The following is an 18318-nucleotide window of genomic DNA, read 5'->3' as shown; positions in this document are numbered from 1 at the left end:
TTGCCGACAGTCTGAAAAGCACCAAATATTTACTCATTCACTTCTTAATTTTGCCAGTTAATTATGTCTTTGCCCCCTCCGTGCTTTGTCTGTTTAGAGACTAGAGAAGCAAGAGAAAGATTTTCGGCACAGGTGGAAGTCTGGTCCCATTTTAGCTTAAACAGCAGGCGCAACAAAACATGATCATTCTGAGCCTCACACTGTTTATGTCTGAATTTGCTTGTTCAAAGAAAGTATGTGCGTTTTCTTTTGAGAGAGAAAGCTGCTAAACAAAGAACAGTTGGTCCAAGTCTCTTTGTGGCTGCAGGTGTGACAGGGGTAAACTCAGATATGAACTGTAATTGCTCCCTTGATAGAGTGTGTGTGAACATGCATAGATGCATGTGTGTATGCTGCAAGTCAAGGTGATAGAAATATTAAGCTGTCAGTGTGTGTGTGTGTGTGTGTGTGTGCGTGTGTGTGTGTGTGTACTTCAAAGTTAACAGATGCGGTCGTAAAAGTAAACAATTTACTTTCTAACTAATAATTATGCTTGAGAGGTTTTGCTATATAGAAGATAAATATGCTGTTTGAGCGTGAACATGAAGCACACTCTTACAGATGTAGGAGCACTTTCCATATGCATGTATGAATTTGTATTTTGTGTATATGAGATACTTACAGTGAGGAAGGGGTGTCTGGTGTTTTTCAGCACTCTGCTCTCTGTGAGTGTGTGAGCTACTTCATCCTGTAGAGACATTAAAAAAACGTTTCTTATGTCACTAAATCAAAAGGCAGCTGAAGAGTGCAGCAAAAAAATGTATTAAAAACATTGTAGAGACACCTGACACTGCACTCAAAACTGAAAATTGATTTATTTCACAACAACAGTCGCTCCAAAATTCAGAGATGTTTGATTTCAGGAGAACCTTGGCTATGATGACTTCTTTTTTAAGGATCTTCATGGCGTAGTATTTCCCGCTGGCCTTTTCCCGGACAAGAATAACTTTACCAAAGGTTCCCTTTCCAAGCAGCTTCAGGTAGTCGAAGTCACTCATTGTCTGTTGGAAGAAAACGTGGATTGAATAGCTGTTACAGTGAAACATATGTATGCTTTGATAACCCCACTAACAAAGTTAAGCTGTAAACCAATCCGCCATAACATTTTGACCATCCGCCTAATACTGCAGAGGTCAGGGCATGAACAAAGAACATCTGAGGGTCCCTTGGAGTGTCCTTTGGGCCTTCTTGGATGTGGGGTGGGGTCATTGTGGACTAGGGTTGCTTACCACAGATCCCATGAGATTTATATCTGGGGAGTTTGGAGTTAGAGTGAACACCTCAGACTCTGTTGTGGTCTTTGAGCCCTCCCTAAGTAGTAATGACAGTGCTTACTGCTGTCCTGCTGGGGGAGGCTGCGGGAGTGCTGTTGCCATATGGGGGGTGGGGGAGAGTGCTCTGCTAAACTGTTTGGGTAGGTGGCAAATGTCAAAGTGAGATCCATGTGAACACCAGGGTGCAGGTTTTCCCAGCAGAACAGGGCAGTGTTACTCATCTTACCTGTGAGTGGTTTTAATGTTATGGCTGATCGGCTAAGTCCCCTAAAAATATTTTTGCAAAGCAACAACAACCAAAAAAAAAAAAAAAAAAAAAAAAGAGAGCAGATATATAGGCTGAGTTTGAGTACCTGTCTTTGAACAATACTGTCACATATTTCCACAAAATTCCGTTTCATTTAACAAAGAAAAGAGTTGCTTCTTTACAGCCAGCAACTGGCCTGAATGCATGTGGTTTAAAATGAGTTTTATGTTATCTAAATTCTTAACATCCTGTAAACCCACCATTTGGTCATCAGCAATATAAACAGCATATTGAACAATAGATTGTTATTGAGCCATGACAATGATTACGCCCCACTAAACTTTTATGGGGTTGAGTGTTATGAACAGTTAAGCCAGAAGAGAGCCCGACCAACACTGGATTGTTTAGTTTAATTTGTACATGTATGTAGCATAGCTTTTACCTCTTTGTGGCTTTAGTCTTAACAAAAGAAATTAGGCATGATTGCTTTTACTTGTTAGGGCATTATAATTATTGTAAAAGGGCATAACTGCAAGCAGTCAAAGGTTATTTAACGGCAAAGTACAACTGGAATATTTTTTTGTATTTAGAGTACAAATGTGAGAGTGACTAAGTCCCAGAATGTTTGTGTGCACCTTACTTTGCGTTTGTGGTGCGTAGTGGAGATGTCCATCTCCTCCTCGACCATGTTGTCGATGTTGGAGGTGGGGCTGCACTGGATCCTTTCCTCCTCTTGTCTCTGAAGCTTGTCAGCCACCATCTGGATGGCCTCTGTCCACTCATCCCTGGGTTTGAGGCAAGACAAGCGTCACTATTATTTCCAGGCTTTAAAATGTTGCTTACCTTTAGCTCACTGAATAGAATGAAATCTTCCGTAATTTCAGCATTAAAATAATACAACAACATCATGATATTGTAACGCATCCTTCTTTGGTCCTTCTTATGACACATAAGCTAGAAAACAGCATAACATAGTCATTCATGTGCACATACAGTCATTTATGACTGAACCAGCTCATATAGCAATACATTGCACAGGTGCAGTATAGAACATGTCCTGTTCTTAAATACGGTGGCTGGTTCATTTATCCAACCAGGTTTTTAAAGGCGCTAAAGTGTTTTCAATTAACATAAACACCTATTTGTTCAACAGAGAGGAAACATGGTCAACTAGAGAATCAAGAAAATGAGCAATGATCATAGAGCAGAACTAATGCATACCAGTCTGTGCAAGTCTGTGAGTCTGTGTGTGTGTGTGAGGGTGTGAGGGTGAGGGTGAGGGAGTGTGCCCAAATGCACACCAATGCATTAGGGGGAACAATGCATTGTTGTTTGCTAACATTGTTCCTCTCCATTGACTTTCCATTAGCAGTGTTGTTCAACATCTGTTGAAAGAAAGTGAGTGAGATGATCGTAATCCGTTGCAGGCCAGCCATACGTCAGAGTGTTTAGACATATTGACTGTATTTAATAATGATGACTAGAGAGTAGAGAAGAATTTCATACAAAGAATCCATTTTTTAAGTGATATTTTCTTTATTCTAAACAGGAAATTAAGAGGTTGTTCCCTCAAGATTGAACTGGGTTCAAACAGAAATCTCTTTCCAGCTCTGTGCTAATCCAGTGTCACACGCTTCAGCTACATGTTAGCAGAAAACACGACCAAGCTTGAACTGAAGTAAAAAAAAAAAACATTCAAATATTCAGAAAACCTCACGACTCCATGGAAGCAAACCTGGATTTACGAGTGCAAACTTTCAAAACACATCTTCCCAGCATATGTACCCTGAGGAGATGGTGATAATGAAACCTTTTGGACTTGTGAACAATCACCTCTGTGACTTTGGTTTTGTTTTGTTTTAGATGCCCATATGTTTCCTTGAGGGATCTGGAGGAACATTCATCTGAACCTAAACAGAGCAGTGTTTTTTCAAGATCTGAAGCCCTTTCTTCTGAGAAGACTTCTAAGCATACCCTACACACTCCAAAACAAGGGCAAACTCAAGTTACACTCCATCTACAACAGTGGAGCATTTAATCTGCGGAGCTCGAGATGTGTGTTTGTGTGTGTGTAGCTACATGAAAAGCAATGGGAACTCTCTCAAGGTCAGGCAGCAGATAAATGCTCTTTCTCGGTTTTTAAGTGTTTTTTGCATAATGAGTCCCCCCCCCCCTTTTTTTTCTTTTGCTAATGAGAGATAATGGGCCTGCCTACAGTCGGGCACCATGCCAACACGTGCCACCCCCTCTGCACACGGCTGGGGCTGTGGTAGCTGGAGCCCAGCCAGCTCTGGTACAGTACAACGGATACAGTAGGACGGATACACACAGAAGCACACACACCCAGTTGTGGAACAAACACTTCTCTCCAACACACTTTAACACTTCTACTTCAATGATGCTCCAACACGCGCACACTTCTACAACTAAACAGACACATCTGGAGCTCGGCTGTCCCCTGCCCACTTACATATTGTATACAAACTAATCAACAGAAAGTCACAAAGTCTATTTTAATATTGGAAGGTTTATTTGATTATCTTTTGTAACACAACTGTTACAAAAGCACTGTATAGCACAGACAAAGTTGGACAGACAGCTGCAACACTCACACATACACATAAACATACACACAACCTCAAAGGATGCACAGAAGCATCTGTGGTCTTCTGGGCAAAGCTGTTCATTTTCAGGAGATAAACACCTCAGCTCCTCAGAAAGGAACTGAGCAGCTGGAGAATTTATGCCAACGCTACTTGAAAGGTCTCCTTTCCATTCTGTCTCTCTCACAGATACCAAAGAAAAAAGAAAAAAAACCCTCACCAGTGCAATCCTTCATATACAGATGTCTGCTTATAAGGATACTTTTATGCATTTTAAACAACTAATATTTTATCTAGATTTGCCATGGTCAATGAAAACTTTGTTTTCAAATTATTTCAGTTCAACTCTACATTATCTTTTGGTATTTATGTTCTTTAGAATAGAATATTAAAATACTTTATTCATTTATATAACATCTTTAAATTGGTTTTGGTTCTAAAAAAAGTCCCTTTATTAACCACTGGCTGGAGGAAACACATCAGTCACAGCTCAAACCTAAAGAAAAAGAAAACTTGCCCAAAAAAAAAAAAAAAAAAGGGCACATCTCAAAACTTCAGAACCACCCCCCCACCCCCCACCCCACCAAACACAAAGCCTGTCCCTGAGTCCACACACGACTGAAGGCCCGAAGAGTGTCCGTCATGTGAAAATAGGCGTATTCAACCCTCTAGTCTAGCCTTTACAAGTCCCTTTAAAACCAGCTTTCAGCTACATTTTTAAATTATGCAAACCTCTGATCTAAAGTTCCCATTTTTTTTCCTGAGGTTACGAGAGAAATGAAGACTTTTCAATCCTTTTGGTTTTCCGACTGGCAGATGTCAAGAAGACTGACAATTCTGTATCCAAAAGCAGACACGGTCTATGTTAATGCAGGCCATATGAACCTCTGGACCAATCCGTAACTTCTTTTGTATGTCCTTTATTCATCGCTCAAACCCTGATTGCAAGATGCTTCAAGAGTCAAAGGTCAGGAGCAGGGGCAGGCTTTTTTCGGGCCCCCAAGTTTCACCTAAAAGCTTGCAATTCGGAGGTGATGCAAAGGTATCAAGTTGGTTATGGTCTGCCTCTAGATGGCACCAGAAGCTGGACGGTGAACGTTTAAGGACGTTAACTGACCTCTCGTCAGGCGAGTCCACATGGAAGGTCCTCTCGATGACGGTGGTCCACTGCAGGCAGCGTATGATGAAGGTGTTTGGCTTGGGCCTCTCGGTCTTCATCAGCTGACATTCTGAAACAGGTTGGCAGAAGGTCAGGGCACAAATGAGAGAAACAGAGCTCAGGAGAACTTGGGGCCTCAGATGAGCATGCTTGTAGTCCTAAAGTCTCCTAAAGAGACAGACTGTGTACCTGCCCATCCTAACACTATAATTCCTTTTAATAATAAACCACAGACCTATACATACACTTAGAAGTTGTCATTAAGAAAACGTGAGACTTGTACTTTAATTGGTTGGTTTAGGCCATGACTTTAATAACCGAAGACTCAAAAAGAACTGCTTTGTGGTGCCAAAAGACATTATGTGCTGCACTGCACATGCATCTGGCGACTGTTCGAAGAGACACTTTGCCATGAAAACGGGCAACAGAGTAGGCCATTATCACACAAATGCATAATACAGTACACAAAGGCAGAAAAGTAGGCACACATAGCCAGATGGGGCTGTGAGCTCGCTGTGTGAGAGAATGCATCTTCATCGTCCCTCAGCAGTCTCAGATGTTACGGAGGACAAGTACTGATGTAAAGCAGCATTATGATCCATCTTCTGTCCTCTCCTCTGCCCTGCCTGTTCTACATGTATCCCCCTCCGTTTACCACTTCTGTTTTCTCCTCCCCTCTGTCCTCCTTTGGTCTCCTGTCACTCTCCGCTCACCTCCTCTCCTGCCCTATTTCCTTTCCTCTCACCTTCCTTCCATCCTCTGTTATCCCTTCCTCCAGTCACATTCTGTTTAAGTGTGGCACTGCACAGCACGTCATGGCTGAGCCTAAATATAGACAGGAAGGTTAATGGCAAAACTCCTCAGGTCGTACACGCAGAAGCGCTTCAATGTAAACTCGCTCTCACACAGACGCACACACAAAGCAGTTAATACCTGACTCGTGAACACGGCCTGCTGTGCTGGCAGAAAACAAGGTCATGCAATTGCTGATGCCAAAAACCACTCAAACCCACACATGGACACACACACACACACACACACACAATCACATGTAAAAGTGAACTTTGAATGTTAGCTGAAATTGGGTTGTTTGCCACAGCAGGCAATTGTGAAATCTGTGTAGCAGTTTAGCGGGTGTATGCGAGTGTGCGTGAGTGAGTGTCAAGCTTGTATGCATGAGTCCCTCTGCAGGGAACAGGCCTGTACCATCTCTGTTCCATCTGACCACTTCTGTTGTTCACACACACATAAACACACACAAATAAACAAACACGCACGCACGCACATGCTGAACACACACACCACCTGGCCTCCCAGCTTTGGGCAACAGATGTGGCAGTGCCAGTGCTGTGCCAAGCAGCCGGGGCCGGATGTATGGCCTGGCTTGTCCTCCTCACAAACTCTTTTCCTCTTCCCTTCTCCATTCCTGTCTTCGTCTCCTCCTCCTTGTCTGTTCAGTGCTGATGATGCTGCTCTCCTCTCCTCCCTGATGCTCTATTCCTCTCCAACATACCACATCCACAAAAGCCTCACCCCAAGTCTCTCCATCCGTCTTGCCACCCTAATCATCCTTCCATCTCTACCCTCTCTTCCTCCTCTTTCCTCTCCATGTCTTCAATTTTCTCTTCCTTTGCCCCCTCTGATCAACTCCCATCCCTCATTCCCCACAGTTGTCCTCCCTTCCGGACTCATATCGTCCTCTCTCCTCCTCCATCCTTCGACAAACCATTTTTTATCATTTTCCCTGAGGTATCAGCTTGCATTCCACCATTCATCATATTTTCTGTTTTGGCACCCGTTCTGCACCAATTCTCTTGTACTGTCCTCCACTGGTTTATCACCAGTCCTCGCTATGCAGCTCTGCAGAAATTTCACAGAACTTTTCCAAAGCCGTGACATTTTAACAGACTAAACTTATTCAGTGTCATTTCGACTGATCTGAAAACAAAGATTTACGGGATTTCCAAATCTAAGATCCTGTGCAGAATTAAAGTGTTAGGCTTAATGCTTATCAGATTATATTCAGAAAACAGTGATGTACAAACATGAAACAGATTAAATGACTAAACATTGATCCCTTTATGTATTAAGAGACAGATGCTGTGTTATATATACATCAGGTGTTTTATTTATTATTTCCATCGTAAAAAAAATAAGAGACTCTTATTTAACTAAACTGAGTGCAGAAAGGTCATACACGCCTTACCCTTTTTCAATTTAACTACTGAAACTTGCAGCTACTGGGCCTTTAAATACTAAAAAAATAACTAGAAAGAACTGATTAAAAACTCAGTCAACTCAGTCATTTCATTTGGTTCCTTCAAACGGATGCTCATGTGTGAACAAGGATTTATGTTGATGGTTAAAAAGTAGAATTGTTTGCTTTGTGTTGCTCTTCCGTCTCGTTTGATTTTATTTAGAAAAAAAACTGAAGCTAAAGCCACTATTATTCAAGTTGGATACGTTTAATTAAGGCTACAAAAGGCAACACTTTCACAGCTCAGAAAAGCTCAACTAAGTCCATTTTTGCAATGACTGCAGCAGCCTCTGACAGGAGTTTAAAAAAAAAACTTTTTTCTGTAATTCTACATCATGAGTTCTATCTTATGTCAGATAACAGGACACAGTTTTAGAATGACTACCATCTTAACACGACGCTAAAACACCTCAAAAGCACTTTTACAGACAGTCTGTAAAAGCCTTTGCTGAATAAACAATAACAGGCGATGGTGATAATGATACATTAAAAGTAATCTAGTTAGCTCATTAACTGGTAAATTAAACAATGTTGTGGGGCTTGTTAATTAGATACTGACAGATGATTTACTGATAAATGGTTAATTAGAGCCAGCAGTGAATTCTGAAGAGCATACAGAAGTTGTAAAGACGAATTACTGACAAGTAACGACCGCAATAACTGTTATATGAACATTTAAGCAATATCACCATGGATGACAGAGTTTACATCCATTGGCTTCTCAGTGATAGTATATAGGTTATTTTATTCTTCCAAAGCTAAAGTCTGCTTCAGCAATGATTCTCTGAACTGAAATGCTCCCCACATGGGTTGATTATGGCAGGTGTGAAGTGGTATTGTTGTTAATTATCTACAGAGAAGTAGGCCTGGTACGTGGGTATAGTATGTAGGGTAAAGATCCTTGGCTAACAGTTTTCCTGTATGCCCTTCAGGCTTACAGTTTACAGCATTTTACTGTGTTTCAACACAAAAAAAAGTCAAATGTGGGAAAAGATCAAGGATAAAAATGCTTCATCCTTCAGGCATGTACAATAGGGGTTAAAGCACATTAACAAGAAGGAACGATGACATATTTGATAAGTGCTGTAACATACTTGCTACAGAGAAGTTATTTAGTGGGTAGGGCAGGTCTGCATCCTGAGGTTTCTCTTTGTAGCCGATGAAAGAGCCGTCTGTCTTCAGCAGGAAGTAACGAGGCCGCCAGTTCTTTATGTATTCACCTGGAGAGACACGTAAATACAAAGAAAGGAGGTCAAATTTAAGTGAAACGTGCCCAGTTAGATGTTTGATGCCAACACAATTGAATTCAGATTAGGAGGGATGTCGATGATGACGCTGAAGGCAAAAGTGCTCTCAATGGTTATGATGATTATCATAATCAGCATGATGTATGGTATTAACAGCAATAATAATGATGGTGACAATTTTAAATACAGATTTCAGTCCCTAGACAGTTAAGAGCCGCTCAACTGTCATCTGTTCAAAAGGATATCACACACATATACACGCTGTGGTATTTACACAAACACGGATATACACACACAGCATCTCTGCAGCTTCCACAACGCTTGCCAGATTCAGATCGGATTATGGTGTAAAAAATGACAAAAACATGTTTACCAGCGCAACAGTCAAAGTATCCATGCCAGAAACATCATCTGGCTGATACATGGGCAGGTGTTGAGGTGATGACCCTTCTACCAAATACTCCCAAACACACAACCATAACTGTGCGCAGAACCACACACGAACCATTGGTCAGCAGCAAAAGGAGGAGGAACGGATGAGAGATGAAACGAGATGAACTTTGATTAAACATACAGAACTACTCTTCTTAGACATCAGCAACAAAAATTAACATCTGCCGTGGAGCTGGTGACGAGAGTATTACCCAACTGGCTGACACAGTGTTGCACTAAAAGTGGAACCACAGCTTTATTGGATGACCTGCTGCAGGATTACACGAGTGTCAAACATTTCCACGCCACACAAGAGGATAACGCTTACTGGAAACAGCATGGATACACACATGGATTAAAGTGCACACATGTGTGGATTCTCACATAGTTGTTTGAGTGCAGTGAGTACAAATACGGTGGTGATACTGTGCGCACACACGCACTAACCCGCAGAGTACACAGCCAAAGTTATAGAGACACACAGCTTTAATGAAAGAAACTTTCCAAAGCCGGAAGCTGTGTAAACATTTCACTTTCTCATCTTTTTTCTCCAACAGTAATAAAAACCACAGAAAAACACAAACGTTCCCCATTTCTCAACCACTTTTAATTAACCAGCTATTCCTTGACGCGCACATACACACTTTTAAACACCTATTATGTGCATTCAAGTGCACAGACACTCATAACACACACATACGCACAGACCTCAGTAACGGCTCTGATCACCTTGTTCGGCTAATTCGCTGCAAGAGTGTATATGTGTGTGCGTTCCATTTGTGACATCCATTTAAAGCAGAAATGACAGCAGGCCGCGCTCGTTAACACATTGCAGAAAAGCACCTGCTCCGCTGAAGGAACCATGTGACTGCGGGCCCTGCCGGTACCTCTGGGTGCTGGTGGCGGTGTGCTGGAGATGTGTATGAGTACCTGTGTGTGTGTGTGTGTGTGTGTGTGTGTGTGTGTGTGTGTGTGTGTGTGTGTGTTCGGTAGAGCGGTTGCGACTGATCTGAACCACAACGCGGGGACAGAGAGACACGCAAAAATGCTCGCTGGTGCCAGTGCATCATCAGGACTACCAAAAATCACACCTCTCCTCTCCTCCATCAGTCTCTATTTTTCTCTTTTTCGCAAATCCACCCACTCTCTCCTGCTTTGCCATTTCCTTCTCCTGTTCTTTCAGAAACAAAGCATATTCTTTGGATCACTTGCTACTTATAAACAGAGTGCTGTGAGAGGGGCTGAATGGGAGGGGTGAAGAGAGGCATAAGGAGGAGTGGAGAAAAAAATACTTTTTAAAAAACAGCACGACAAAACAGAGAAGAAGGGGAAGATGATTTTTAAGAATATCTCGCTGATTCTGGCTCAACAATTGAAAATAATCTGGTTTAGACAGACATACTGAATAGATAACAGAGTTCATATTTCAGGATGTCGTTGTGCTGTGTTTTTTTTTTTTTTTAATAAAATAAATGCTGCCTTTAAAGCTTCGAATCATCTCCATGTTGTTACTTAAGTCTTCAAACCCTACAATCAACAGGTCATAAACACAACGCCACAATCTGCACAATATCATACAGGCTGTAACATGTTGAGTAATCTTAAGTAAGTATTGTTCAGGTATTAGGTCAGCCTAATACCTAAGGTAAACCCTTTCCTGATGTAAACTCAAAAACTAACAATTAAAGCGATCACCGGGAAAAGAAAAAAAGTTTAGCTAATTTCAAACTGGACTGAAAAAAGAGATGGATCGACTGTCAAAGTGGAAGAGGATGAGGAAAAAGTTAAACTGATAAAGCTATTACAAACTGGCCGTGATGACTGGCTTGCTGGTCCAAGTCCAGTCATTTCCGTGAGTCAGTTTCTAGATGAGGTGTCCAACCAATGAAAGCCTGGGGTTGGCCACTTCATCCCTCAGCTGTCCAGTACAACTGAAAACATTTAAGAGATCCTTCTGGCCAGGCCTATACAGTGTTAGTATGTGTGTTTGTGTGTGTGTGTGTGTGTGTGTGTGTGTGTGTGTGTGTGTGTGTGTGTGTGTGTGTGTGCGCGCACACAATTCTGTGTGTCCACTGGGGGGAGGGGGAGGGGGCAGCCAGGGGTGGCACAGACGGAGAGAGGAGATGGACAGTTGTCCACATACGCTGTTCCAAACAAACACAGTCATGCACACGCATACACACACACACACACACACACACGTGCACACACAGACTAAAACAATTCTGTTCCGAGCGTTCCAGTTCTCCGTATGATCCAATGGTGTTCTGTCAAGCTATCCCGTCTTGGCCCTGCCTGTAATGAGTCCAGCGAGCTCTCCCACTCTGGACAGCTTGTCTGGGGAGCCACATGTCTCTAGTTTGGACTGCTGGAGAAAACAGAACAGCCGGTCTCCTTCCCACACCATCTCTCTCAAACTCCTGACTTCAGTTTCATTTAGTTTTCTGCACAACTTCACTTTTCCCTTTAGGCCAATTAGCAACTACTACACTATACAGTGCTTAAGACAACAGGAGCCCTGTTGTTTCTTGTTGGAACGACGGGACATCAGTAAAACAAGAGAGATGTGGGTGATCTGAAGGATCTAAGGAGCAGAAGATTTTTTGAGATAAATCATTTTGAAGTGTCTAAAATGAATAAATATCAAATAAGTGCATTTCAGCTATAAGATTAAAAATATCTACACAAAGTGTTTCAGTAATACACCTATAGTCTGTAAGGACCTATAAGATAACAGCAGTCACAGTTAAGGGGCATCATAAGTCCACACGACTATCTAAAACACAACATATTAAAGTGCACGTGGGGAGGAATTGGCCCAGTAACCAAGTGTGTCTTGTTATGTGTCTCATCCTGGTCATCTTGATATTTCTATTATCATAATTGTCATTGCAAAGCAGCATGTGCATATGTGGGTATGAGAACATACATGTTGTCTGTATGAATTTTTTGTTTGATACAAGAAGGTAGGTCTCAATAAGTGCGAAGCTACTACGTACTACCTTTCAGACATATAACATCTGATCGTGTCATCGCGAGGTTGCTATATGTCAGATACCAACCGTCATGATGCATCTTATTCTTCTATCTTATTTTATCTATCCATCTTATTTTATACTCTCACCAAGCATCTGCCTTTTAAGCCTTTTCACTTACTTTTTTGCAAGTGGCACAAACTTACCACTAAAATCTAACCGAGCCAGACTTCTAAGAAGTAATTTAGGAATTTTCTAGGAGAATTAAATCTTACTGGCACATCTTCCAGTTGCAGCTTGTGGATTTAGCAGTAAGAGGCAGAGAAGAATCAGCTGTGACTGTGTCTGTTCCAAGCTTTCTGATTGGACAATTAAAACAATACACTCGCTGACTGTCACTCAATTAGCAAACTAATTAACTATTCACTTCAGGACAGAGAAGGAAAAGGAGAATAGCAATAGCATGAATAGGAAACAGGTACAAATGGCAAGGCTGAACTTTAGCCAGCAAACAGAAATGAGACAGAACTTGCACAAACTATCCGGTCTCTCCACATTTCTCTGCCTCGCACTCACTCCTTCAGGAAATCAGGTTTAACGTCCTTTAGCAGAGAACAAGACAGGCAATTAGAGGAAAAGCCATTATGGACATCAAAGAAATAACTATAACTGTGTGAGCTCACCAGCCATTTTTAATCAACCCAAATAGGGATTTAATCTAATGTTTTGGACCAGGCTGGAGCTGATATGCAGATGATGCAGAGACGGGGCCGTGTGACTGGCACTCTGGGAGCTGGCAAGGTGGTGGGTGGTGGTGTAGAGGGGTAGGTAGAGAAGGGGCTGAGGGTGGAGAGGAATAACATTCACATCATTCCCATAACAACACACACATACTGTACACTTAAATAGAGCTGAAAAAGGGTACTGTACGGTTTAGTTCAAGTAAAGTAGCGACTGTATTAAAGTATTAAGGCAGCAGTATTAGGTGGTTTAAAGGTAATGCAAGTCCACTCAGTGTACAGGTTGCACCATGTAACAACAACAGAATGCAGTCAAACCAAAAGGTGGGTTTTAGCTGAAATGATTAAGTGGCTGATCTCCTTACAGTCAAAGTTAAAGACAACTCCAGACACAACAGTGAGTGTGTTTGAGTGTGTGAGTATTAGCAATAGTTCTATAGTTTTAGTTCTATAGTCCAATAGCATAAGAAATGCGGCGGAAGTGAGAGAGGGACAGATTAGTTAAACATTGGGCAGTAAAGGAATGAGTTAAAGAAGTAAGGGAAAGGGGAAGGTAACTGTAAGCAGCACAGAGGGCAGCAGGGGTTAAGAACGGGAGGATCTGAGGTAAGATGCTTGGAGAAGAAGACATCTGTCTGATAGTCTTACTATGATGGCTAGAAGTTTGCAAAAGTTTATGTTGTGCGAGGCTGGACAAGACATTTGCCACTGTTTTTAAATGGTCCGCAACAGTACAGAGAACAAACAGAATGTACCGTTTGCGACACAGTCCGCTGATCGGTGCGTGTGCGTGTTTACAAGAATACGGCTGTGTGCGTGACCCCGACCCCAGCAGTTCTAACTCCAGTCTGCTCAGACATCTTAAGGCGAATCCAGGCTCTTCAAAGCCAATCCACTTACAGTGCATTAGTCTCATTATCACATTGGGGCTGGACTGGTGCTCATGTGCGTGTGCATAAATGCTTTAAATACACCATCACCGACAGTATACAAGTGGGGTTACATGATAAAAAAAAATCTAAAATCCTTGATGCGATTATTGCACTTGCATAACAAGACAAGAACCAAGGACTGTTTGGGGAGGGGGGGGGGGTAACATTTGAGAAATCAAAGAAATAAATTCAGTTTGAAACTGGGGCCTCAGCTGGGTTTAAAGGCACTACATGGAGTCCACAGCAGTGTAGATATGAAGTTGAAGTTAGAATTGAGGGTTAGAAGATGATGGCTGAACTTGAGAGTAACAAGAATGGGAACATTAGTGAGTAAAGGGCCTCAGTGTAAGCTGCTGAGGCCACGATGGTGACACAGAGATGGGGCAGGGCAGGGCAGGGCAGGGCAGCCACAGAGCAGCCAGATTGAGTGGAAACCCATGGGAGTATGGCCATCCCCTGGGACCACTAGGAGGTTTCACCCAGCCAGCTGCACACAGCTAGAGCCTCCTGGTAGCCTGTGCTGAGTGCACACACACACACACACACACACAGTGCCCTGGTGCCCCTCTGCTCCCCCAGTTGGTATAGAAGGTACTCACAAATACACTCGAACAAACACACAGGCTACATACAGTGTAATCACAACATTGTATTTGCAGACTGAAATTTCCTGTTAACACTCTTTTCTTTCTCCATTGTCATTCACCTCTCGTCTCCCTTCTTTCTCTTTGATTCTCCTGTATCCAGAAGTCTTACTTCTCTCTCTTCAGATCTACATGTGGTCCTAAGTTGCAGTACCTATATAATCCAGTAGATGGTGGTGGCTCCCTGGCGCATGGTGGCTATGCTGCGAAGCTGACACAGAGCCGAAGAGTGACGGACAGACATGCTGCGGCCAAGACGCCTCTCACCCTAATCCCCCCTCACAGCACTGTTTTTTTTGTGTGTGTGTGTGTGTGTGTGTATTTATATGTTTATGACAAGCCAGGGTCTGTTGCTTCCTAAAGTACCATAGGATTACTGCAGCGTTAGTATATTAGCATCTTAGCTGGAGGGCTGCTGCTCAACACCACCTGTGCTAGACGGGAGGCTTTGGTTACCCACCTAAACTGCGGGTGGGTGAAGGTCACCTAGTCAAGGCAACTTTAATCTTATCATCGCACTTCATTACTCTCAATCTTTTCTTAACCAACTCTATATCATAACAACAATTATGATCATATTTTTCTTCACTTTGGTTTTTTTTGTCATAAAAAATGATATTAACCTCAACTCATTTCCACCATATTTAAGTCTTGCAAATTGGGACTTTTTGTGGTATATTACCATGAAAATGGAGGGATGGCAAAATACTACACCACCTATTGTGGATTCTAAAATTGTACCGTTCTCTCACTCTGGAAATTTAAGTCGAAATGTAGAATTTAAAGCTGCTCTACTGTATTTCTAAGTATCTTTCAGGTATACAATATTTGCTATTTAATACCAATACATGCAGACACATACATGTTTGGAAACAAAAAACATGAAATCCTCTTTCTATGATAAATAGCCATGTGACATCAAATAAAAATATCTATCCAAGGAGGCTATTGAAACATAAGTGCAAAGAGTTTTCTTCCCTTAATGATGTAATTCAAAGGATTTTATGATAACCCCTCTGCCCCGCTGACTGAATTTCTGCTCTGTGCTCTTGTGTTTGCAGCGGTCTGTCCTGTGAAGAACGACCATTAGAGGCAGAAGTCACACCTGGGCCCAGTGTGACCTTGTGTACAGTACATGAAGCCGCGTTCAGAACAAGCTCTATCCTTCACACATAGACACACCGAGTGATACCTTCTGTTTTTCAGCCACAAAAACAACCCATTTAATCCCATATACTGACTCTGCAGACACAAACACAACAAATAAATCTATAAATGAGAAAATAAATGGGCCAAAGTTTGTTACCACAAATGCCATTTGTGCTAACAAAAAGAACAAAAATCCATGCATGCATAGAAAAGCTATAGTTCAAAGAGATAAACCCACAATGTTGCCATTGCACTGAAGGCTTATCCAACATTACCAGGCAGGCAAACTCATGTTAACATCTATGGTTAATCTCATCAAGAACATTAAACACAGCTCAGTCAGATAGTCCATTTCCCTTACACACAAATATCCATCAAACCTCCCACATGCAGCTACCAAGGCACATGGCACACACAGACTGATCTGTGTGGATGCCTTCTTAAAAGTCAAGTAGGTAAAAATACAATCTGAGCTAACCAGAACAAAAAGGCCTTGCATTTTAACATATGATAACATTAAGAATGCCATGCTGCTTGTGTTCAGAATACAGTGGATCCAATGTGATTAGGAAAGGCACACACAGCCAATGAGCTGGCTAATCAAATTGCACCGATTTTTGGTATATTGCCTCTCTCTGTTCTCTCTTTTGGAAGGCATTGTGTGTGGTTTTTCTTTTTTAATATAACAACATTGACATCTCCATTAAACAGTCTATTTTCAAAATGCTGTATGTACATTTGTAAACCGATACAGTTGTTAAAAATCATTTCTATAATTGAGAGAAACCTGTTGAGGTGTAATCACTTCCAAGAGAGGCCATCTGCTTTTTTTTTTTGTTGCTACGGCCCCTTTAAGAAGAGTATTTTAGTTTAACTGTAAATAATAACTGTCATGTATTTTCAGTTGGTGGATGTATCAGAGAGGTGCTGTTTACATGTGAATATCAGTGACACTAAACCTGACTATTTATTTTCATTATTTCTTAAATTCATACAACACTTTTAATAATTGAAAGCATTCAGTTTCTTTGCCTCATTGGATGTGAAACCATCCAATCAGAGAAACAGAGTGGCGCAGCTGGACCAATCAGTCAATGAGTAGAGCTGTCACCAGAAGAAGAAGAAGGGGAAGGTCAGGAGACAGACACAGCTGTCTAACTATTGCCTACAACAGACAGACAACACAGGGTGTGCGCACATGTGTGTGTGGTGGTGGTGGAGCCCAACCCTGTCCAGTTGAGCAGTGGTGAACAGGTGCAAAGCTTTGTGCATGGGTGTGTATGTGCAAGTCACCATTATTCCAGAGTGCCTGTGTATTATTAATTCAGAAACGCTGGGCTGGGGCTGTGGGCGGCAGCTGGTCTTACGAGTGCATGCATGTGTTTGTGTGGACAACATATGACCCCCCCCTGGTCTTTTGTGAGGCATTCGTACTTCCCAAGAGCAACAGAGAAGCAATGTGCTGTACGTCTCCCCGTCCGTCTGTAAACTTATACACATGCACGCGCTTGCAAAGAACACGCACACGCATGTACACAATGGCTACGTCCAGCAGGCAAGAGTAAACAATCAAGTACAATACCCCAAGTATTGTCAAGAGCACTCCCCCCACGAACACACACACACATACACACACACACACACACCAGCCCAGCCGCGCCTCATTCAAAGGTTCTATTCATGTGTTACACTGAAGGGCCGACAGTAAGGGCCCTCCACCTCGCTAAATGCTGCTCTCGGTTCTCCTCTCTGTCCTGCTTGGCTACCTATCCGTCTCTCCACCTGCCCCAGTGTATGCCCATCTGTCCATCAGGGTGCACTCAGGGCAAATTCAGAGGGGTTAACTCAGAGTTTGTCTTTACTTTTTGTTTCGACAGACAGGTGGGAGCGATATCAACGAGCAATCACAAAGATGACCTATTTGTCTTCCCTTCATGTCAAGCAGTTCCAAAAGGTTTGTTCACTTCTCCTTCAAAATCACTCATGCTCCATCCTCTATCACTAACGTGACTCCTCTACAACTACTGCAATTGATTTTGTTTTGCACTCATGTGCTGCTAATGAACCCATGGAGTCTAACAAAGAGGGTTCACTAAAACATTATCCACTAACAGGGGTGTAGGTTCAGCCAGGTGACTTGTTTACAAGACGCTAGCTTGGCGGTGAAACTTCATAAACTACTCTGGAGTTTGGAAAAACAAATCCAAGTGTGACTGCAATGTGACTGCTTGCCCGTCTGTCACACTTTGAGGTGACAGACAGCTCGATGTCAGTTCATCTCAGGGAAACGGTTATCTCTCCTTCCCTTAGAGCCGGTGTTCTACAGGTTATAACGTCTGCCTGTCTAAAAGGCTGTTTTCCACAACATAACCACCCCAGCTGGCTGGCGTCAGGCACTTGAGGCTCTAACTTTAAAAAGACTGTATTATTCATGTTGTCAGTTGGGGAAAAATAGTAACTTGTAACATGAACTTAATAGAATGGATAAATGACAATTCTTTTTTTTTTTATTTTGTATTAACAGATATTTTCTAATTAGCTTCAGTTGCATTTCCAGGTAAAGTTGTGACCAGAGGATGCAGCTTAAAAGGAATTATTATTTTGAATTGCTTTTATTTAA

At 42.1% G+C, this 18318-nt stretch overlaps 1 protein-coding gene across 3 annotated transcripts in view; it reads right to left on the bottom strand.

The window, feature by feature from the left end:
* Window positions 1-18318, bottom strand: part of akt3a (v-akt murine thymoma viral oncogene homolog 3a) — a 54385-nt gene that overhangs the window by 17452 nt on the left and 18615 nt on the right. For all 3 annotated transcript variants that reach the window (XM_075478930.1, XM_075478947.1, XM_075478937.1), the window contains exons 3-7: window positions 8674-8799; window positions 5281-5392; window positions 2201-2345; window positions 909-1040; window positions 662-727 (exon numbers count right to left, since the gene is read on the bottom strand). In XM_075478930.1, coding sequence (XP_075335045.1) covers window positions 662-727; window positions 909-1040; window positions 2201-2345; window positions 5281-5392; window positions 8674-8799 — 581 coding nt within the window. The remainder of the gene's footprint in view (window positions 1-661; window positions 728-908; window positions 1041-2200; window positions 2346-5280; window positions 5393-8673; window positions 8800-18318) is intronic.

This window comes from Odontesthes bonariensis, chromosome 2 (genome assembly GCF_027942865.1).
Source record: "Odontesthes bonariensis isolate fOdoBon6 chromosome 2, fOdoBon6.hap1, whole genome shotgun sequence".
Taxonomy (NCBI): Eukaryota; Metazoa; Chordata; class Actinopteri; order Atheriniformes; family Atherinopsidae; genus Odontesthes; species Odontesthes bonariensis.
This window is presented reverse-complemented; position numbering and strand designations above follow the sequence as displayed.